General features: G+C 42.5%; 1 protein-coding gene across 1 annotated transcript; it reads right to left on the bottom strand.

Moving 5' to 3' along the window:
• Positions 1–15,685: 15,685 nt before the first annotated feature.
• LOC147889751 (putative 1-deoxy-D-xylulose-5-phosphate synthase, chloroplastic) lies at positions 15,686–20,507 on the bottom strand. Its single transcript, XM_087391763.1, has 10 exons — positions 20,284–20,507; positions 19,901–20,011; positions 19,638–19,802; positions 19,412–19,562; positions 18,776–19,047; positions 18,113–18,386; positions 17,700–18,007; positions 17,254–17,535; positions 16,791–17,075; positions 15,686–16,692 (listed from the first exon to the last, which is right to left on the bottom strand). Exons 1-10 carry the CDS (start codon positions 20,473–20,475, stop codon positions 16,543–16,545), a joined length of 2,190 nt encoding a protein of 729 aa, XP_087247889.1. The 5' UTR covers positions 20,476–20,507; the 3' UTR covers positions 15,686–16,542.
• Positions 20,508–24,053: the final 3,546 nt, after the last annotated feature.

Genomic DNA, 24,053 nt, shown 5'->3' with positions numbered 1-24,053 from the left:
AAGACCAAAACGACGACGAACAAGAAGAGTAAGAAGACGGCCCAGCTGGCACCCCTCCTTTTGTTTTTTCCACGTGTCCTCCCCCCATTCGCTCTACCCCTTCCCTCACTCCACAAACATTCTCATCTTCAAAGTTCATACCCTAACGGACTCGCTCCTTGGTCTTCCTCTCAGCTCTCTCACCTCCGTGCCGTTATCACTGATGCAAACTCACTACACTCGCACACACATGTCGGCCCGAGGGCCGTATCCAATGGCAATGACGAACATTTGCCCCCCCTACCCCCGATAGCGTCTAGCACATTTTAGATTGTCGTATGCGATTACGTCCAGCTTGCCACACATGTGCCCGACCTATCTGCATTTGTCATTGATTCAACATTCTTTGTGCCAAGGAGCAGCGGCAACCCACCCGAGCAACTACCCTCATCCATATGTCCAGGGCAATCGTGCCCCTCGTCATGGACCATGAGTATGCAAGTGGGTGAGTGCGTGTGAAAAACAAAGAATCCTTTGTGCATTCCCATGTTTCCGTTGCCTTGACATACATTGCCAGTCTTCAAGAAAAACGAGTTTAATGTCAAGTGAACGGAAAATTTCAAAAATTACCCTTAGAATTCAAAATAGAAGGTTTTTAAACCTACAAGTTTCTCTTATATAACCTACAATTTTAATAGTAAAACCTTTAAAATTCCCAACTTATTAAGAATTAATATTAAGATTCAATTTTCAATATTAAAGGAAAGCGATCCTCTCTAGGTCAAGGCAACCCCTCAAATGGACAACCTCTCCTCCAAACCAATTTCCCTTTCCCTCTACCCACGTAAAAAATGTGGTGCAAGATCTCCAGCCAATGGCAGGCCTTAAAGGTCTAATGTAGACCTAAAAGTCCACTCAAAGTACTACTACTCTCCTAAACCGAGATCAATGTATGGCAAGTTTTGAAGCATGACAACACTCTAAGCTACACGGTACCCTTTCTCATACTTAAGAGCCCCAATAACACCCCCATCGTGTCTCTTCTCAACAAACTCAAGAAGTAACCACAGACAAAAGAGGGCAAAGACTACATTAGCATTAGGTTTATTGTTCTTTCTACTGTTGATGTCTAGTGCCAATAGGATTTCTAATACTACTAACTCATGCATGTCATAAGGAGATCATCATACTTATTTCTCTCATCAATCTTTCCAAGGAGACTAAGTTCACCAAAACCTTATCAAAACTCCAAAATCACTTAAAATGCCATAACAAGAGCTCCATAAGCCAAAACATATAACTTTCGAGACAAGCGCAAAGGGAGGAAGCCCTCTACGAGATGAGAATGAGAGGACTTGCCCTGTTATAACATGTGAAGATAGTGTGGAAATGCAAACCACCTTGGAATGCCCACATACACAGCCTTCCAACATTCAACAAGAGTATGCACCCTATTCAAAGGCTCTGATACCATAAGAAAGTGGAGAGAAAAGAGGGAGAGAGTATATCATATACAAGCCTACAATGTACAACTCTATTGAAAAATCAAGGAATACAACTTATATAGAATTAGGTTTAGGGTTAGGATATTGCTCCCTATTTGCCATAATGTGGACACTAGTCTATACCACAGCTTCGCTTGTGCACTATTAGCAATATGTGCATCTATATTTAAATTATAGAAACCCTGCAAGGAGTGCAACATCTTAAGTGAAAGCACATAACATGCTTGCTAGGCATGAGAAAGAATGCCCTATGAAAACCGACAATGATAAATCACTCAAGGAAAAGAGTATGAAAATGCATTTGATCACTGCTAAATTACCAAAATTTTATCCTAATTGCATGCTCCAACATGGTGACTTCCATAAAGCAAACTAACTACTAATCACAAATTGGTAACTCTCTAAAATCCCCATATCCTACAAAAGCATTCCCCCTGCTCTCGAATTCTTCCCCATTCATTTTTGCACACCTCCTCTTTTCGGATCTCCAAAATCGCACCCAACATCACCTTTCCTCCACCACCACTTTGTACTTTGCCACTTTTCTTCCTCCACCATTCCACCACCACTTTTTCTTCTACCGTTCCACCTCCACTTTTTCTTCCACCATTATACCTCCACCTTTCCAACACCACCTCTTTTTCCTCGACCATTCAACTTCCACCATTCCACTAGACTTTTTCCTCCACCTTTCCTCCCCTACTTTTCCTTCTTCCGCTTCCACCTCCACTTAACGTATCAGTTTCCCTTCACACTTCTCTCTTTCCCCCTCCCTGTTATTCTCCTCCCTCTTCCTCCCTCTCATTTTGTTCTCTCCTCCCCCTGTCCCTTTCTCCTTATGTCCCCCTCCCTATTCTCTTTTGCACGTCCCCCTTTCTCTTGCCCCCTCCCCCCTTCTCTTTCTTCCTCTCCCTGTTCCACTTTCTTCTCCTTCCGGTTCTCTTTTCCACTTCCCCCTTTATTTTCCTCTACTCCCTCTTTCTCCCCTCCCCATTCTATTTTCCATATCCCCTTTTTATTTTCCTCCCCCTCCCCCTTCTCTTCCCCCTCTACCTACTTCATTACCTTGCCCTCACCCAACCATCAAGGTTATGGTGTCCAATCTATCCTGCTCTCCAAGCCATGATGTAAATACATGCTATTCAATAAGCTCTCTCTTGATGAAATAACAAAGATCTTGAGGGATAAGCAGTCATTTTGTCCCACAACAAAGTGAAGCAATAGAGGTTTACCCAAATGCAAAATAGAAAAATCTCGATATCAAACCTTGAGGAAATGGGTAAGATAAGAATAGGAACAATTCGAGGTAAAAAAAACACAAGGGCAATAGGGGTATCAATGCCCCCAATATTGAACCTATCGTCACTCAAAGGGTGATGGATCTGCATGTACTACATACCCAATTGGAAGGCACCACATTAGCCAGCTTAATTAGTTGCCTAAACACAATCCCAATTGGAAACCTACTAAGACTACCCTATAATGTGGGAAAGTTTTAAGGGATAGATTAAATCTACACAAGGTTCACCACAACCAAGAAAAAGATAGAGATATCTCATTGAAAAAATCTAGGCATCTCGTGCATAAAGCTATCCTACAACAATGGATCATGGGGTAGGACGAACATCCTAGTAAATGTACTCTGTGGAATGGGGGCTACCACTGATGAGGATGGACACATTCATATTATGACTGGCTGATCACACCCAAATAAAGCCTTTAGGAATTATCAATAATGTACCAACTAAAAGTGTTGGTGTTAGGTTCGCCATATAATTCACCATATTGGATCTTCCCAAAGGATCAACAACATACCAAATCTTGTTGGAAAGACCATCGCTAGGAGAAGCATCTAGACTCCATGGTTGGGGAATGGATAAGATCACAATTCATAATAGAGATACCTCATTCAAACTAAATCTTTTTGTTGTGTCTAAGAGACTATTGGTAATTGTAAATGTTTGATGTGCTTTGTTACATTAGATTTGATGCTCCCCATCCCCAAGAGAAAAGGGAATTCTATTAATGCTTGAAAAAGCCAACCAATATAAATCAACCATTTGAAAATGCTCAACATGGGAAAATAAACCAAAACAAACTTGGTTGTTATAAAGAAACCAGCTTGTTTTCGGAGAACAATTGACTACCTAGGGACTCTCTACAATAGGGGCTAACAACTAAGGTGGTGGCCTATACATGTAGAATTGCTTTTGCCTTTCGGCAATTGCTCTAGCAATCGACATCCCGCACTCCTAGAAGGGCTAGTCCAAATGAGTCCCTCCAACAAGCCTGGCCAAACCTTGTGGAGATTCCTTGTCAAAGGGAAGCCCTTCGTTGTGAGGGGAGCCTCTGAAAAGATCCACTGTGAGGTTGCTACTAGTTCCCTCTTGCATCAGGTGTGTTCCAAAGAAGTCCTTGTTGTAGAAAAAGCTTCTAGGGTTCTGATCTAGGGGTGAGGCCTCAAACTAGTAGCTTGTGTAGCAAGGCTCCAGTTTGCATCTCCAAAACAATGATCCCCAGTTCTCCATGTGATTGTGACGGTAGGATCACAGTCTGCCAAGTGACCTTGACTTTGGTGCCCATAAAAAGTTGCGCACCAAGTGCCTAAGCTAACCCATGTATCCCTTATGAAAGCATGAGCAAGAGGCTATATACCAGGCTATGGTAAGGACCTTGTTGGCCATTAAGGCCCTACTTGCTAAGGAGAGTTTGGCGAAGCTCTAATTGGGAAGCTTGCACTGCACTCTCTAAAACCTAGTTATCTACTACTCTGTTAAAATTTCTATACCCACCTAGCAGCCAAGATATCTCGTTGTCTACCCCGTGGAACCCACCAAAAGGGAGAGCCGCCCCCCATTCACGAATCTCCTAGACCTCCTCTGTGTTAGGGCAAGGAGACCGATGGATTTTATCATGTTGATCCTAGCTGTAGAGGCCATGCAATATATATCCAAGGCCTCCCTTACTGCCTCGAGGCTCACTACTACATAAAGGACCATGCCATCTGCACACTTCGAGTCCAATAGCTCCTTGTTGAATCGAGGACCTCAACTCGGTGAGGCTTGTAGTTTGAGAGTGTAATAGATAACCTAGCATGTTAGCTATAAAGAGTAAAAGAAAGGGGGCGAGGGGACAACCCTATTGAACCGAGTGAGAAAGAGAAAAGGCCTTGCCTGTGTGGCCACCAATAAGCGTCTGACTAGACTTCCTGCATATAAGGTTGAGACCCCTTTGATCCATTTGTCTGAGAAGCATAATCTCAGCATAGTGCCCTCCTAAAAGGACCACTCCACCTTGTCATAAGGCTTCTCAAATCTAAGAGAAGGATATCAAGAGGTTGAGACTCCTTTCTGGCACGATCCAATGCCTCCCAAAAGGTGACGATGTTGTCCAGGATATTGTGCTAAAAACCAAAATTTGTCTGTTGTCATGAACAATATCCACAAGGTGGGGCTACAACCGCAGACTCAAGACCTTGGCTAAGATCTTTTTATGGGGCAGTAGCGTGGTCAGTCTCCAAGAATGGAGATTAGCCTCGGAGGCCGAGCCACACACTCATGTTGATCTGCAAGCCATATAGAGCCTAAGTCCTACTCCTTAAGAAATGGAAGCCAGGTCCCATCCTCAAAGCTCTCTCACGCACCTGTAGGAGGTGATGTCACCATAGACCCTGAGACTGAAGCTTCTCATTGCTCCTTTGAATCACATTTGCAGCCCATATGGCCCACCCTCCCTCTGTTGGGGTTTGGATTGCTGCTAAATCTATATGAATACTTATTGTACCTCCTCCTGATACAAGGCATGTGGAATACAAATCTCTTTCTAGGAAAGTCCTTGTTGGGGCTGCTCGAGGTGGCTAAATTGTTTGCAACATAGACACTGACTTGGTAGCCTTGAGACCAAGTGGCCCAACTAGCTGCAATATAGACACTGAATTGGTAGGCTTGAGACTTCGATCCTCTAGCGGAGCTCTCCCCTATTAAGGGTCTCAAGATAGATCCCCTCTAGAAGGTCCTTTGGGCTCTCTACAACCAGCTTAAGTCGAGGTACCCCATCATCTGCCACGATCAAGGATGCCAAACCCAGCAAAGATTCTAGCACTGTACCAAAAAAGATCATTTGATGGAAGGAAGAATGGCTGTATACTCACTCAAGAGCCTGAGGAAGCGGAGCATCACCAAGAAACATGGTATGTGGTGAGTCATGTCTGTCTCCTCAATCGTGAAACCATGGTACTAGGGAAGAGATAGATCAAATGAGGGATGAGGAAATTGGGGCTTTGCTCCACGTGTCAAGGTGGTGTTGGTTGGGTGAGCTCATCTGGAGTAGAAGGACTCCTCTCCTATAAATGGTGACCTCTTGGATGTAGTCCCCATCTAACACTAAATTTTCCTATAACCAATCTCGTGTCTAGCTCCTTGATGGTGTGAGCCCCACAATTCTACCCACCACGGCCCTACCATGCAGAGAGTGAATTGCTAACTTCCTTGTTGTTGGTCCTAGGGAGAGAAGAACCTTGATGGTACTGGGGATCGAAGGTGCTACCAAGAGAGCCCTTCTTGCCAGACAAATGCACCAAACTTCCTTTCTCCAAGGAATAAACACGAATTCATGCTGTGCCAAAGGAAGATCAAAGAGGGGAAAAAGAGGGATAGGAAAAGAGCAAGGAATGAAATCCCCACCAAAAAGACACCCTAAAGCTTAGGCAAGGGGTTGCTCTATGCTTAGAGGGATGGTAGAGAAAAGGCCAACTGAGCCACCACAAGAATTGACAAAAAGGAGCACTTTGAATGGTCTTGGGCGAATCTTGCGGCTAGGAAGGCTAAGAGTTCACCACGAATAGCTAGGGATGCCCCAAGTACACCCTAAAACCACCAAAACTAGCTCACAATGAGGGCTAGACCCCACTAGATTTGACCTTTCTTGGGACTACACATAGTGCTTGTTAGTTGTCGGGACATAACACAAGCGAAAGACCCCTCAGAAAAATAGTGCCAGCAAGCTCTTGAGCTGATGCGATTGGCTAAAAGGTGCTTGGGCATGCACAAAGCTTGAGAAAATTCATACAAATAGACATTTTGCTAGAGGGAGCTCCTGGGGTGTCATGAATAGCACAAGCTACTCCAGAAGCCACAGGAATAGGTGGCTTGATGGCACCACAAAATGGGGCGGGATGAATAGAGAGAGAGACAGGATGAATAGAACAAAAGGTGTAGAGAAGCCTATAAGCAATATGATCGTCAATAAGAAAACTATTATCTTAAAAGATGTAGTGCTTGATGAAAATCTAGAATGAAAAGCATCCACGTCATAGAAATTAATAGTAACAAAAGAAGGAGACATTGATGAGCAACCTAAATAAGCAGAAGAACAAGAACTCAAAAGACCTATGAAAGAAGGGAAACAACTAGCAAGGTTGACTTATGCTCAAAAAGGGAGGTTGAAAGCTCAAATCACTCTCTTAGGACAACTCCTCGACAACTATGATCATGAAAATAGGACAACCAATGTATTTTGAAGATGCATAGCCAAAATGGTAGAAAGAAATGAATGAGGAAATGGATGTGCCAGTTTTCTATTAGGAAAGAGGACAATTGCGGTTTAAGAGGTTAATTACAATCCAGATGTTAGCATTAAAAGACACAAAAAGGACTTGCGCAACAATATGGACAAGACTATGAAGAAACCTATGCTCCAATAGCCAAAACAGATTCTATCAAATATTTGGTCTCATTGGCAAACATCAAGAAACTAGACATTAAGAATGTATTTCTCAATGCATAGAGATTTACATGCACCAACCTTAGGAATATGTTGAAACTAGAAAATAAAATCAAGTATATAGACTAACAAAGAGTCTTTATGACTAAGAACAAGTACTAAGAAAAATGCTATATCAAAATTGAAAAATATTTTGCTAACCTTGGATATACAAGTCTTATGTAGATCATAAACTCTACTATGGGAATATATCATGAATGTAGCATTATATTTAGATAATTAGACACTCACAGAAAGTAATGAAGACTTCATGAAAAGCTAAAATAAGGTCAACGTGAAGGTTGCCTACTATAAAAATAGAAACAAAAACCTAGTCTAAATTGACCAAGATATTCCTAAAATTGCTAAAAATATTATCAAAAAGTAGTGCATGAGTTATATTTTCCACAATATGCCAAAAGTATCTAGAATGGACTTGCAATGGTGGCATTTTGTTTGCTAAACATTTCAACGAAGATGAGACTATTTTTTGACCAAAAGTGACTAGGGTATAGCCAAAAGAGCTAAAATAGCTTCCTCATTGGTGCATAATTATGCCTAAGAATAGGCTTTATGACATCATATTTTTTCAATAACATGTACTTCTAGTGTGTGAGACGGTGGGTCAAATTGGATTGAATCTCGATGCAAAATGACTAAGATATGGATGTCTAAACATAAGCTATTTTAGGCTTCAGAGATACACTTGATAAGGGTACCACCTTGCCAATTCAATACGAAGCTTTTTGAGACTAGGTACTCATGTCATTTTTCATGATTGTCTTTTTGTGGAGTTGGTTGTCAAACATTGACCTGGAGGCTCAATATGGACTTATTGTCCACTATGTTATTGTCAAAAACTGAATTGCAATTGCATGGTGCATAAAAGTGATGACATGCCAGATGGGTGCAGATGCAAGTGTGCGCTATTAGATTATTGTGCCTAGAGAGCTTGCATGACATGGTAGTGTGGTTCATATGAGAGCATGTAAAGTGTGCTATGTGGCATAGTGATGATGCAGTACTATGTTCCATGTGGCATGCTAATGTGTCAATATTGAGGTAGCATGGTGTGGCAGTCATGCTAATGTGACAAAATAAGATGATATGGTAATATTACCATTGGAAAAGATACTACTAATGTGGCAGTTAGATTCTATGTGCGAACTATTGAGATGGCCTTACTTGGAATGCTATTTGCCACACCATTGGATGGACGTGAGGATGTCGTGGTAGATACATTGTGGTTGGTGATGTGGCTTATTTTGCCACATGTCTAATAAGGCAATCTTCTAATTCCTGAAGATGTTTCTAGAATGTGTGATTCGAGGTCAGAGGGTGTTAGCATCTAGATTACTTGTGCAAGAGTTGTCTCGCATATGGGAACTCAAGTCTAGGCTCTTTGGGACTAAAGATGGCTACAAAGAGATGCTACAAATTTGTAATGTTTTGTGGCCGTGCATGTCTCAAGGTTTGCACTGGTGGGTCAAAGTCTGAGAGAGCCTTTATGGCTACACAACATATGTATCTTGGGGCATGGAGATAGCTAGATGATGAGATAGATGAAGCCGAGTAGATTTTTGAGGCCATGCATGTGTTGTTTTTTATCATTGCTACCAAAATGGAGGAGGAGGCTGGCCATTGTTGTGAAAAACAAGAATGAATCGTAACAATATTTTGTGAGATTGAGCTGAGTATGCGAGTCAAGCCTTGGTTATGATAAAAGAGCTTGGACAATGGTGTTGCTAACCCAAGTGTGAGCAATTGGCAACTATCCACTATCATAAATATAGCATGAGCACCATATAGTGGAGGAGAGAGTTCGATAATTGCATGGATTTGCAAGTTGCGATTGCCTTGGGAGGCCACGATGGACTCTATAAAGCCTTGTCTAAGCATTGGAATTCAATTCAAGGGCAATGAAATCCTATGAGAGGTATTTGATGAAGTTAGAGCTCCCCACATGTGCATACAAAAGAAGACTATAAGGAGTATAATTTGGGTTGCTCGTACAAGTCTCTGAATGCCATGCATAATAATGAGGATATCTCAAACAAAGAGAATCTCTTCCTCTCAAACACAAAACCTTACTCTTTCTTTGTTTTTTCTCATAGAATCACTCTGTTTTCCCATAGAATTACTCTAATCTCTTTATTGTTTCTTTGATTTCTCATGAAATCATTATATTCGTCTTATTGTTTCTTTGATTTTTCTCATAGAATCAATATATTCTCCTCACAACCCATGAAAATATTTTACAAATCACTCCAAAACCTAAGGAAAGAACTGCTCAAAACACATAAACCTAGGTGAATCTGCATAAGGTGGAATTGAGAGCCTCTCTCAAAATGAGGTGATTCTGTTTACAAGATAAGCATAACACACAAAGAAGATGTATCAAAGGGGGGGCTTGTGCCTTGACAAGCGCAAGGGCTTGACACTCTCTATAACACCCTATGCTTTGATACCATGTTGGAGAGAGAGAGAGAGAGAGAGAGAGAGAGAGAGAGAGAGAGAGAGAGAGAGAGAGAGAGAGAGATGACTAAATGTATTACAAAGAAACTGAAGTATTTACATGCTCACCTCCTTAGGGTTAGGGTTAGCATTTGTTCCATGAACCCTATCTTATCCCCTATCTCACCCATGGAGGATAGGTGCAATTTACACAATTCTCAATAGAGAAGTGTGAGACTAGATGTACATTCCTCCTTTCATAAATATTAGGTTGTCTCTACCATGCTTTCTTTGCATATGGGTTCCATTCTTCCTGATACTACACACTTTTATAAAATAGTACTAACTATGCACATGCAATCATTTTGTCATCCTCAACTACTCATACTAGAAGTGCTAAGAAATAATATATTGACATAGATCTATAAGAAGCTCGACAATTAGGGAGCTAAAACTTTTCATTTACTATGAATTTGAAGGAAAGGACATGCAACTGACTCTCCTTGCTCACTGAGCTTTATGGTTGATGTAGCTCACGTTGCAAAGGAACACAAAAAAGCACTGTTGGGTCATACTCCCCATGCAACACTCGTTGAAGAGGGATTCAAAATGTTCAACCTCCTACACTGTCACGATACAAAAAATAGCAAGACACTTTTCTCCCTCCTAACTTGAAGATCAAATAAGGGACCTAGTAAATTTGCAGTAGGAAAATATGCTCATTTTCTTAACTTGATGCTTAACAAGAAAAATTTATTGACCGCCAAGCACTCTAGGGATTTGATAGTGGTGCCTCATTTCTCCCTCCTAACTTGAAGATCAAATAAGGGGCCTAGTAAATTTACAGTAGGAGCATATGCTCATTTTCTTAACTTGCTCAACAAGAAAAATTTATTGACTGCCAAGCACTCTAGGGATTTGATAATGGTGCCTCATTTCACAAAAGGCAACTCAAGGCAAGAAAATTGCCATATACACAATTGATAGCACTCTGAAGGGAATCCAAGAAAAGTTTCCATTCTCATGGACATGATTATGACTTCATGCTATGACAAAGAAGATCAAAAAGAGTATTTCATGGAGACATTTCTTCATAAGACAATCTAGAAGAGCCATAGGCACTAAACAACATTTTTTATATTAATAGCATTGGTATCCAATTTTAATGATCTGATGCATGTCACAAATCGATGCCACGATCATCCTCGTGTGGTTTTGAACTTTTGGTTTTCAAATTCTACTGCTTATACAACTTAGCACTACATCAACATTGAATATATTGGCATCAAAATAGTCATAAGCTACTCCTGTGCAAGGTCTCAAGCTTCCAATGTGGGACAACTACAAACTATTGCACTCCCAAAATGAATATAAGAAACAATAAAAATCCTTGTGATGTTAGGAGCCATTGTGACTTATCCCATATTGTAAAGGATGTTCAATACGTCTTGTGTTTGGTTGTGAAGAGATTCCAAGTGCGGGTGAAGCTCGTTGCAACGCTGCATGTCTCCTCCCTTCTCTCTATTAGCATGTATCAAAACCTCTCTCTTTGTACTTTGCACTGCTACCGTAGCTGCGTCTCTCTCTCTCTCTCTCTCTCTCTCTCTCTCACTCAGACCACTAGGCATGCACTCTCAATCACATTGTAATTCTTTGCTTGCCTCAATAACTCCACTTTTTGCTCCTCATCTTTCCATGTATGAGTTTTTCTTGCATCGTAATCTTTCTTCGTGTCATTTGTTACGCACAAGCACTTTTATGAATGAACACAATTCATACACAGAACAGGTGCCCACAACGTTCCCAAAATTAAATTCATTAATTAGTTTGTGGAGGTGCGACGAGTGAGACTCAATTAACCTAACTTTGTGAAATAAATGTAACAAAGGTTCGTGATTCGTGGAGTGTCTAGATGCTTCCACAACTGCCACCCTTAGCCGCTATATAAGGGGGAGGGAGCGGGAGGAGTGTTGAGGGAGGGTGGAGGAGGGAGGATGAGAGTATGGTAGGGAGAGGCAACTGAGGCACATGGTAGAGCGGCATGGACAATAGAGCTACAAAGGCACAAGGTAGAGCGGCAGGGACAATAGAGCTGCATACGTTAATTCGAGAGCGATAGCTTAGGTTAATTCACCCGTGAGGAGAGTGATATAGACTAATTAATGAATTTCAATTTTGAGAGCGAGTAGAAGAGAGTGATATAGTGGTGTTTAATATATTACCAAATTGGATGCATGTGTGTACAGGAATTTGATGGGTCAAACTTGGGGCCACAACATAGGGGAGATTGCTATTCTCCATTTAAAACAACGTACATATTCCGTGGCCAATATAAATGTGACATAAATATACAAACACACAAAGACTGCAGACTTCAACTTAAACTTCGGTAGTACCATACCTATTCCATTCTTCCCTTCCCTAATTTGTGGTATCGCTAGATTGTGGTCAACTTTCACCTTATTGAAGTCATCGCTTTGCCATATACAAGTGCATCATGAATTAGATGGTTCATGCAACACATATTATGAGAAAGACAATGGAAGACCGTTGCCCCCAAGACAATTCGATTCTCTTGTATTGCAATAGCTTGAGAGATATTGACTCCCTTGATTTCTTACTATCATCATGAAGTGACTGTGAGCTTCCCACTACATGACATTGAGATGGGGACAAATAGTAAAATGTTATCTCACAGTTGATCTTGTTCGTCATGTACATGATCGATAGTGACAGTTTGCAATGAGTCACAATAGATTGCAATGACGGAATGCTCCAAATTTCAAATGATGGAATCCTCCTAAACCAAGCAAGGCAAGCACACATAATTTTGACACTGGCCTGACTACACGACTGACCAAACCTTTACTTGTCGACTACCTATCGACCTGAGCCAATAAACTGCCACACAGTCTACTCCCCCATCTTGTCTGTAGACCTGTTAGTGGGCTTGTAGATGGCCCTATGCTCTGCCAAGTACAAGGCTTTTGCTACAATCGTACCCGCCCCATCTGTGGGCCTTTTTGCCCACCATCTAGGGCCCAGTAGGAGCTAGTGCTATCACAGGGATGTGAATTTCAATGTGCAACTAAACCCATGGACATTTGGACCACAAGGGACTGGCCTAGAGGAAGCGCCAACTCCCTAGTCTAGTTCAAATTGCATCCACTAGGCCCAAATGCTAGGTCAAGGCAAGGCTAAGAGGGGTCTAAATGTTGGGCCCAAGGAAAACCAATGTTTCATTGGTAAAACAGGGTTAGAGATTTAATGTGAGGGCAAACCAAGAGTGTCTTTGGTTTTGAGGGTTAGAGCTTTAATGGGGGCGGGGAAAATGACATGCATGTGCTTGCATGCACACCTTCCATCACCCTTCACCATCCCTCACGTATGGGAGGGGTTCCCTTGCTTGTACAGGCTGATTTCGATTGATTTTTGGAGCATTTGCAAGCTTTATGCTCTCCCCAAGGTCCCCCTTTGCTTCACATTCCATTGACACACATCCTGAGGACAAAAAACGATGATGTACGAGCCTTTTTTTTTTTTCAAAAAATGTACGAGCCTTTTTCAATGCTCTACAGACAGGTTTTTGCTGCTGGCACGCATCCCAAGGCTCCTCTTCTCTAGAACCCCGAGCACGTAGTCCCAAGTTCGTTTTTGCTGTTGTACGGTAATCTTTGCAACTGGCACAGCCCCCGATGTTTCGCAAAGCTATACGGGCTGTTAGGGCACCTCCCAAGGCCCTGTTTTGCTGATGTTCCAGCCTTTTTCTCCTGTTTTTCTGGCCTCTGCACCTGTGAGCCTTTCTCTTCTTTCTGTTCTCAGCTCCCAGAATCTGTATGTCTCTCATTCTCTCTCTTTTCCCTTGGCTGGGAATCATTTCTACACCCCTAGGGGACTGGCCAGAGGATAGGTGCAGGAAAGAGCTTGCCCCTCTTCATGGACAACGGATATGGATATTCGGACTTCCTTTTGGATTGCAGTTGTCATTTTTGAAGTAGTTATTGCTACTGTTTTGCTTCAGGGCTCTCTCTCTAGGCCAGACACCTGGAAAGGTGCTAGAGGGACAATGTACTGCAATTCTTATGCCTTGAGGCTATTTGAGCACATTTGGGGATTTGCATTGATGCCTTGTCACACTCAGTTGGCACAGTCAGTGTGGAATGCCATAGCCTTGCCTGGTAATTGGGTACTAGTGTACGCACTTGGGAATTTGGATGCAAATTGAGGCCAAGCATTGGCTTGTACAAGGGTGAGCCCTTGTGGGATGGAATCTCTCTCTCATGTTTTTCCGTGAACCTGCTGCAAGTTGGTTGCTAGGTCTAGGGCTGTGTGTCAACTTTGGACAGCAAGGTTTCAGTGTATGGAATGCATTACCAGTTTGTACATGGAGGATCTCCTTCTGTATTCCGGTCAGCTATAATATCCACAGCTGGACAGCAAAGCATTGGCATAGCTAATGGCCTGGGTAGAGCTGTGTGGCCAAGGCTAGTTGTTGGAAACAACTACGGGTTGTGTGCAAACCTTTTGTGCCAGAGGGATTGCTGGATAGTGCCTAGTTTGATTGTGTGGAATCTTGGAGTAGCTTGCCAGAGAATATTTGCTGATTTGGACAGCTTGCCAAAGAATTTGTTTTGATTATGGTTGCCAATTTGGCCATGGATTATGCACTTGGATATGTGCTGGATTTTGGATGCCTTGTGCTATGGAATTATGCATTGAGGCTGGATGCCTTTGTAAGCCAGGGATTGGCTTGTGTTGTAGGTGTTGAATGCTTACCAGGATAAGATTCAGCTGGCTGGTTCTGGATAAGTGCAAGGTAGTGACCTTGTTGTATTGTTTGCCTTCTGAATAACTTAAAGAAATACCGAAAGGGGTGCCAACTATTTTGGAGCCAATGTGGTGTTGCACTTAGGGGCAATCTAGCTCCTGACTATTGTTTCCGTATGTGTCTGGCTTGTTGGATGTATTTCTAAGAGGCTGTACTTGAAACCTATGCAAGATTAGTTATATTTTACTGCCCTTTAGGAAACTGAAGGCCGATATCAAGTGCTGTCCTCTAACAGCAGCCACTCATCTCCATTCTTACGGCTCACATGGTAGCCTTCGTTTTCTCTCAGATCTGCCTCCACGGCAGCTTTGAACCCTTCTTCTGCTACAGGTTTTCCTCCCCATGTCCTCATTTGGGGGCTCCTAGGTGGGAGGTGACACATATACAACTTGTGGATGTTAACCGAACCAAAGATTGGAGTTTATGTTTGACCTAGCCAAAAAGCTTGGGTACACCATATATGCCCATACTAGATTAGTAGTGCACGCATGCAAGTAGACTCAAGATATATTGGATCCTGTAGAGGATGATTGTCATCTAGGATCGCACAATCACCTGATTTTAGCTCACCCCAAATGCTGAGTTTGCTATTGCAGTCTGCAGAAGATGTTTATGGCTTGCTCTTGGGATTTCTTTGGCCTAGCATATCGTTAGAGCCATGGCCCTCTTACTAATACCAAATGAGAGAAACACTATCAACCAAAACACATGTCACTGGCTCAGGAATCTCTTCTACTTTGCCCTATTCTTTAGTAAGGCATAAATTGCTCCAATGGAGATGATTTCCCAGCTGTAATTTGGCTTGCTGGTCTTCTATGAAATCCCCTTTACATATGTAGATATTTTTGCGTTTTCAAATGATATAATGAGATGAAAAGGAAAAATCCAAGTATACACCCATGGCCATGCTGGAGAATGTTCGTGACTCACCTAATCACAATAGGTGCATCTGAAAATCTTCAAATGACCTCCACAAATTTAAGCCACCAGAAACTTAAAAATTAATTCCACCTCACAAAGAAAAGCCTCAAATTGCCTAATCGCTTAGAAAACCCATCATAAACCTGAAGACGCAGTTCACTTTCACATCCCAAGAAAAAGGGATAAAAAAAGCAGCACAAAAATTTGCCAAGGCTATTTCAAATCGTACATTGTCACGATTCATTTCTTAATCCAAAAATTACCTCAGATCTCAGCGCACATGCAATGAGAATAACAGGTAGGGTTTGCACAGTCTTCAAATGCTTTTAGAAATGGGAGGGAGTAAAGGGAGGAAATTAACCAAGGTGCACATCTCTGCCAGCTTTGTGTGACCAGGGCAAAATGCACTCATATAATGATAATGTGTCAAGAGGTGTATTAAGAATCAGAATCATTGGTATCTCAGCATGGACATCATGCAAATCTCCCTGGACAGTCCTCCAGATTCATGCATCCCATTCCTTTGACGGTCACAAATGTACAAGTGACAGGAGAATATTCATCAGTTGTGCCGTAGGCTCCTTGAAATGGAAAATCAGATGGAACATTAATGTCCCACCTCCTTAATATTGGAAAAGAAAAGCTTTGCTACCAATAGATAACAGAGTCCAGTGCTCAGACATGGATAGCTACAAGAAGCCAGCACTCCAAAAAATCGCCTAGCTGTCATTTGGTACAAAGCAATACTTTGGTAATATAAACCAGATTATTTGTCAGTTTTTCTTGTTGCCCCTATTGTAGACTTGGGCACCGTGTTGAAACTGACATCTTAATGAGAGGACGAGCTTCCCTTCCCTTCGGGCTCTTCAACTTGTAGCCTTTCCATGGAACAATTGCTTCTTATCAGCTCCTAGGATACAAGCCCCAGATGAAAACCACGGCAAGCAATGCAAGCCTATATTCCTCACTGCATATATTTAAAAGAGCCTTCGATTTTCAAATCCATAAGAACATAAAGTTACAGCTTCGAACTGAAGTCATGCTCCTGCTGATACTATACAAAAAATACACGTGAGTCAGCTGAGGGAAAGGATCTCAAGACATGATCTCAAGAGCATCTCTTCTTCTTCCAAGGATAGTAAGTACAGACGCTGCAATATGAGCCGCTGTGAGGCCAGCTTCTGCCATCTGATCTATGGGAGCTCCATGTTCAATATAGCGGTCAGGAAGAACAATGGGCCTCCACTGGCAAAACAAATCAAGAAAGAGATTTTGAAAACTCAGTACAAGCTCAATAAAATGCAATTCAAAATACAGTAACAAGGTTAGGTACGCAGTGCTACCTTCAATTTTCCATCCAAAAGGCCATCAAGAGCCATAAAATGTGAAACATGTGATCCGAAGCCACCCACTGAAGCCTCTTCTGCTGTGAAGATGACTTCATGATGCCTTGCAAGTTGCCTAATGAGGTCGCGATCAAGTGGCTTGCAGAATCGTGCATCGGCAACTGTTACAGAGAGCCCATGCTTTTCCAGAAGTGTTTGAGCAGCAAGTAAATTTTGAACAATAGTCCCATAGCCAAAAAGGGCAACCTGAGTCCCCTCTGCCAATATCCTTCCCTTTCCAATCTGCAGCATAAGTAAATTCATTCCATACATTAGGAAAATGACTGACACACTAAATGTCCCCCTGAAACATAAAGGCAGGTCAGAGAGATCTGTCAATTGCAGCAGACAAACTTCACAACCAAAAATCTTAATTGCTATCGTCGTAAAAGACATGAAGTATCAAGAACCAAGGTCATGCCTCCAAGGGGATCCCTTTGTTCCCTGGCGGGAGCTGGATGCCAATGCCATTTCCTCGGGGATAGCGGACACAGCTGGGACGGTCATCAATAGCAGCTGCAGTAGCCACCATGTGAAAAAGCTCGGCTTCATCAGATGGTGCCATGACAACCATGTTAGGAAGGCAAGCCATGTATGTGACATCAAATGCTCCGCAGTGTGTTGGTCCGTCTGCTCCCACAAGTCCTGCCCTGTCCATGGCAAATCTGACGGGTAGCTTTTGCAGATCGACATCATGTACCACCTGTCAAAGATAGCTATGGTGAGATTTAAGAGGCTTAGAAAGGGAAGATTTTCACATATTCAGATTTGTACTGACAAATTTCATCTTAACGGCCTTCACGTTTGGAGAGACTAACCATAAATAATTGGCTTTACTTGCCAGACTTGACATCCAAGACAGTTTACCTGGTCATAGGCCCTCTGAAGAAAGGATGAATAGATGGCACAAAAGGGCTTCATTCCTTCACAAGCCAGACCAGCAGCAAAGGTGACTGCATGCTGCTCTGCAATTCCAACATCAAAGCATCTGTTAGGAAACCGTTTGAGGAACATGTTGAGGCCCGTACCTCCCCCCATGGCCGCATGGATAGCAACAATCTTAGAGTCTGCTTCAGCCTCAGCAATTAAGGCCTCTGCAAAATATGTTGTATATGCCTGAGTCGGGCTCTTTCCTTTGAACTGTTTCCCTGTGGCTGGGTCAAATTTAACCACACCTGCAAAATAGTTGGGACGGCACAGTGATATAAATTAAACAATTATTCTCGATGTGCCACTTTACTCCAGCATGACTAACATGATGGGAAAGGTGACTGGATTACCATGATACTTGTCGGCAGCTCTTTCAGCATAGGGGTAGCCACGACCTTTTTCTGTCACTACGTGAATTAAGACAGGACCTGAAGTGTGTGTGGCTTTGACTTCTCTTAGAATTGTGACAAGATCATCAATGTTATGACCATCAACTGGGCCAATGTAATACAGCCCGAGCTCTTCAAACAACGTTGATCCTGAACCACTAATCATGCCACGTGCATACTCATCTACTTTGGCAGCTAAAGAATGCATTGAGCCACCGATTTGCTTCGTAACACCCTGCGAGATCCAATTTCCCAGATGTTGGTTATAATTCTGAGTAGGTGCATCTTTGCTGCCTATAAACCAATCATGCCCTCTGCATGTGCATGCAACTTAGGCAGCTAGAAGATGCACAAGCCACTGATTCGGTAAAAAGACTAGATGAATCATGAATCCGAAATGCTGGTTTTGAAGTCTCTGATTATGTGTGCGGCAGCACATTGTGTATGAAGTTCGGAAATGCTCCAAATAAATGTTAACCACATACAGAAGCTGAAATGTCATCTCCAACAAGGTGTTTAAAGTGTTATGTAGAACCAAGAAGGAGCGAGACTCGAGCTGCAAGCTCAGACACCTAATCCAAGTAAAGCACCGAGAGTTGGCTTCCAAGAACAACTACAACATACCTTTGCAACCTCTCGGAGTTCTCGAAGAGGTTTGCTCGACTGCAACCTGCTCAGAGCACTGCTCAATGCACCTACAGGTGGAGCTGGGCCATCAAGTGTGGCGGTTGGCAAAGAGACCTGCTTGTTATCGTTCAGAATGACAATCATGTTTGAATCCAGATAGCCAGCGTTATTCATGGCTTCATATGCTTGCCCAGCTGTCATCGCTCCATCCCCAATGATGGAAATCACATGATTCCTCTTCCCCTTCAGATCTCTACCAACAGCCATACCTGCGGCAAAGTAATTCACAACAGAGGTTCCTTTAACCTTCTTTGCCGAAACGTAAGCTGCGTACTGATGACTTCCATACTGATGGATGCCTTTCTGCATAGATTCAACGTGCCAGCGATAGCCCAAGAGAGAGAGAATATGATACAATGTTATCAATATCCAGCGGAGACCCAACAGGATCCATAAGTGTTTTTTCCGACGCTTTCTTACACGAAGCTGAACAGTCGAGTGCGTCATTGATGAATAGAAGCTGATGATACAACTACGATAAGGTCGCGATCTAGGACGCAGAATAAAACGAGGCTGCTTGTGGGCGTTGTCCTAATGATAACAAGGAAGCTCATGCATGAACAAGTGTCGCACCTAGGCCGGCAGATATACTGGTTGAGCTGTGGCCTGCACCGAACGCGTCGTGGTCGCTTTCTGCCCGCTTAGTAAATCCTGATAGGCCATTAGTTTGTCTGAGGGTGTGCATTTTGGACCTTCTTCCGGTCAAAATCTTGTGAGGATACGCCTGCACGACGTCTCTAGTCAGAAAAGGCTCGAATTGGAATGCTATAATTCAAAATTAATTGGGACTCTGGCTTACCTGATGCCCTACGTCCCACAGAAACTTGTCCTCAGGAGTGTCGAAAACATAGTGTAGCGCTACGGTCAGCTCGACGACGCCTAAACTCGCTCCAAGGTGACCTCCCGTTTTGGACACTGTAAATATGACATCAGAGCGTAGCTCGTCCGCAAGTTGCTTCAACTCCTGCAGATATCATAATTGCAAAGCTCCCGCATAAGAACCGACCTTTGATCAGACGTGTTGAAGTATAGTGAGAAGTAGCATTTCGTGTATAAGCATACCCGAATGCTCAAATTCTTCATGTGCAATGGATAATTAATGGTGTCCAGAAGAGGCGTCGGAGGTTTGTCCGAACAGTAATCTGCTTTCTCTGCCAAAGATGCTTCAATAGCCTGGTTCAACAGACGTTCTGCGTGTCAATCCATATGCAGAAAACAATGTGAAAAGCAGAGAGGACTGTGGTTAAGCTTGTGGGCAATTCTACAAAGGCTGGCTTGTTTCATATCAAATGCAAAGTCTGCGGCATGCGGACGATCGCAATAATTACGAGACGCTCGAAGTATATGCGTTCGTTTGTTCATTCACGATGCTGCCGCCCACGTATACGTCTCACAATGGGGTGCATGTAAGCGAGAAGGAAGGGATGGAGGAGGGGGGGAAGGACCTGGGGGCGAGGAGGAGGTGCAGGGGAAGCGTGACGGAGGAGGGTGGAAGGGCGATGGAGCTGGGTTCCGAAGAGGAAAGGAGAGAGGGAAATGGAGAGGGGCAAGGAAGGAGGATGAAGGGGGAAGGAGGGAGAAGAAGGCAGAATCGCCATAGCCATTGTCACAGCAGAAGCAGAAGCAGCAGCCGCCATAGCCAATCGGAATGGAGATCGAAGAAGAAGAAGAAGTGATGAAGATGAAGAAGATGATGATGAAATAAAAGCCGACCCAAAAAAATTAAAATTAAAAATTACAGAGCCACTTTGCCTCGTTTATAACCCCCCCCCAAAGGAGCCAATCACCTCCCCCTACTCACCCGCCCTTTATCCTTTTAGTTCATTTCCTCCTCCGCCTCCTCATTCCTCGATTATCTTGTTCATTTGTCTAACTCCTCTGTCATTGCCGGTTGAGCTTTCTGTAGGCCGCTCGTCCAAGGTTCACACCACCTGCCTAGCCAGAGTGGTGTGAAGAAAATATCCGCTGGGTGTGGTGGTTCAGAACACGACGGACAAGTTATAAAGAAAATGAGCACCATTAAATATGTCAACATTTCATTGGCTTGGTGGTAGAGAAGAACTCTTTTGGCCCTGTGTTTTGGGTTCAAGACCCACAAGGAACACTTAGCACCCAATAATTTTGGGCTGCCCCACTAGGACGGACAAAAGTTTTCCTTTTTCCTATCCAAGCCCACAACAGTAATTTGTCTACGGGAGACAACGCCCCTTTCTTTACTTTTTTATAGCCGTCCGAGCCACCGGGTGGTCTAAATCCCCCTTAGAACCCTCCCTCAAGCTCCACGACACGGTCCATCCTTTGTCTCTGCTTGCAACAGCCACCAGTAGGAAAGCATTCCTTGGGCCAAAATTTGTCAGTCTATTGACAAGAGCAATCGGCACGGGACTTCAAGACGGATTAGCTTCTTTAGTCATCAACTAGTTAAGGCTCGACTGTAGTAGTTGACATGAGACTCAACAATAGAGGCCCTTAATATCAATAAATTTTATGTTGTGTTTAGCCCCAATGAGATGGCTTTTCACTTCAACCTTAGTCGAGATGTTCTTCTACAGTCGCAATATGTTGTTAGATCACCAAAATGTCAAAATAGTAGCAAAAGCTCCAACATGAACCATTTCAAGCATGAACAAGAAGCTCTCAAGTGACAAAAGAGCTCATGGCAACAAGCTACTTCAATCAAAGACCTAAAACACCTCATATGAGGCTAGGTGGGAACAATGCAATAGTTGGAAGGGCTACAAAGCATACACAGAAAGCAAGCACGAAGAGCATAGAGGAAGAACTCATGCCATTGCAACACATGGCAATACAAATTAAGCATATTGGCTTCCTTCTTAGCAAAGGTCACCAAGCCTAAATTACCTTAATAGTTAGGCACAAGCCTCATTTTTCAAGATGCCATTACATTTTTGTTCCATGGCATTAAGCCATTGCTTGGATTGTCCTACCTCTCAAAAGTTAATAGATTCTTTGACGTGTGCCACTGGACCCCCAAAGGCTAATGGTTGTCTTCTGGCTTCATGCCCTTAACAATGTCCTCTGTCTCCAACCACCAATTGCTTTGGCCACTCTGGCATTTGCCCGAATGACATGGCTTCTTGCTCATGCAAAATATGAGTTGAATTCTATCATTGAGAATTGACAAATTGCCTAGGGGATGCTCACCCAATCCATTGACATTCTCGATAGCATTGCATCAAATATTTCACATCCTATGGGATGCTCTCCCATGCCATTGACTACTCCTATCCATATTAAGGATGCATGTCATCAAATATTCCACATTTTATGGATACATGCAGTCGCTCTCAATTCTAAGCAATGGGAAAAAAGTTGTGATCTTTAGAATGTTTGATGTCTTTATGCATCCTTCCTCATATCCAGTTGGCCTAGATGTCAATGGAAATCTGGAAGGTGATCAAGAAGCTATTAGATGCGTTGGAAGATGAATCAAAGATGAGAGTCAGAGATAATCTTGAGTGCGTATACTAGAACCTTGATGATTGTAGCCTAGGTTTTCGTTCTCATGTTATTGTACACTTTAATAGGATAAAAGGGATCGAATCTATCATTGATAGATTTATGTAATCAAGGACCCTAGTTGGTGTAATCCATTGTTTTTCAATCTGCCATTTGTTTCTATGTGTGCTACATGCTCCATTGATTGGACTCGAGAGAATCTTTCATGGATTGAACCTCTTTGATAGCTTTGCATAATCAGGAGTCTGGATTGTTATGATCTGCTGTTTTCGAATTTGGCATTTGTTTCTATGTCTACAGCATGCTGAAGTGACTGTTTGTGATTCTAGAATATTGTAGGATGAGCTGAGAGAAGCTTTCAAGATCAAGCCCCTTGGGTAGATCGTTTCTGTTGTTCATCCAATGATTTCTTTGATGTTTTTTCACAACCATCACGTGTACTTTATGGTCTCTTATGTTTCTATGCGCCCTCTCTTGTTCATGAGGTCCAAAGGTGTCATGCTTTAGGGGGTGTGCAATGTTGTACTACAATGATAGCATTAGAGGGTAGCTTCATAACTTTTCTAGTTTTGTTTGAAATAAGAAATATGCCAAAAAATAGAATCCATACTTATGGAGCCACTACATTGTCATCTTGAAGCATTGATCATTGGTGATAATCATAGCTTAATGAATGTGATAGAAAACATTCAATTCATACATGTGTAGTGCTCTTTGAATAAATCAAACATTATTCTTCCTTTTGCATTGCCCTTCCTTGTAACGTCTTTTAAGTTTGAGTGCATTTCATTATCCATAGCACCAGACCTGCTAGTGTACCATTTTGCAGTTTAGATTTTAAAAAAAATTTAAGCATCTGGGAATTGATAAGTCCCTGATTGGGGACATGTATGGTAGGAGGAAGCAAACAATGGCCACCAATTTTATCCAAAATTTCATGTCCCCTGTTGGCATTTTACATCTCCCACTCTAGTAAATCCCAAATATATCACCAACCATACTACTTCTCCAAAATTCCTTTCCCCCCTCTATGTTTGTATGCCTTCTCCCTTTCCGGGATCCTATCTCTTTCCTGTCTGAACATACCTTTTGATTTGGTACTACTTCTCTGATTTGGTATTGCTTTTCCACCTCCACGTTCCTTTGATCTATCCTTCCCCCTCTTCATCTTCTATTGAATTTTCCCTCTTGGTGTGCACCTTAATTTCAATTTGGCATAGCCACAAGGGGTGCTTAGGTCATTTATTTCGGTGAGTTGGTGTCTTACCTAGTTTTCTCTCTTCACAAGCTAGCTTTTCTATATTATTGTTTCACTTTCATGAATAAAAAAGATGTTATGATATCATGCAACTTATCATGGCATGCAAGAAAAATAGATAGGTTGTGAGAAATGAAATTTGAAAAACCTAGTAAAGGTACAAAAGTGTTTAAGGTATAAGTGTTAACAATCCAACATGTGGCATTAAGGTGGAGCCATGTACTGAGGGTTCCCAAACCCTTAGCCACCTAGCCACTCCAAGGACCTTGACCGGGCCCTCAAATTTCAAAATGGATCTATGGTTATGAGGTCCCGTATCACACAAGGCTTTATTGCCTTGCTATTTAGGAATGTTTACCACTTTTCATTCAATAGTGAGGTTCTATTATCTGTCTCATTGTTGCACACCATGCACTCATCATTGCACACATTCCAATAATAAAGGACCAAGCTAAATGTAAGGGAACATATGGCACT

This window comes from Dipteris shenzhenensis, chromosome 20 (assembly GCF_047967505.1).
Source record: "Dipteris shenzhenensis isolate YYH24624 ecotype China chromosome 20, Dip_SZ_1.0, whole genome shotgun sequence".
NCBI classification, from domain to species: domain Eukaryota; kingdom Viridiplantae; phylum Streptophyta; class Polypodiopsida; order Gleicheniales; family Dipteridaceae; genus Dipteris; species Dipteris shenzhenensis.
This window is presented reverse-complemented; position numbering and strand designations above follow the sequence as displayed.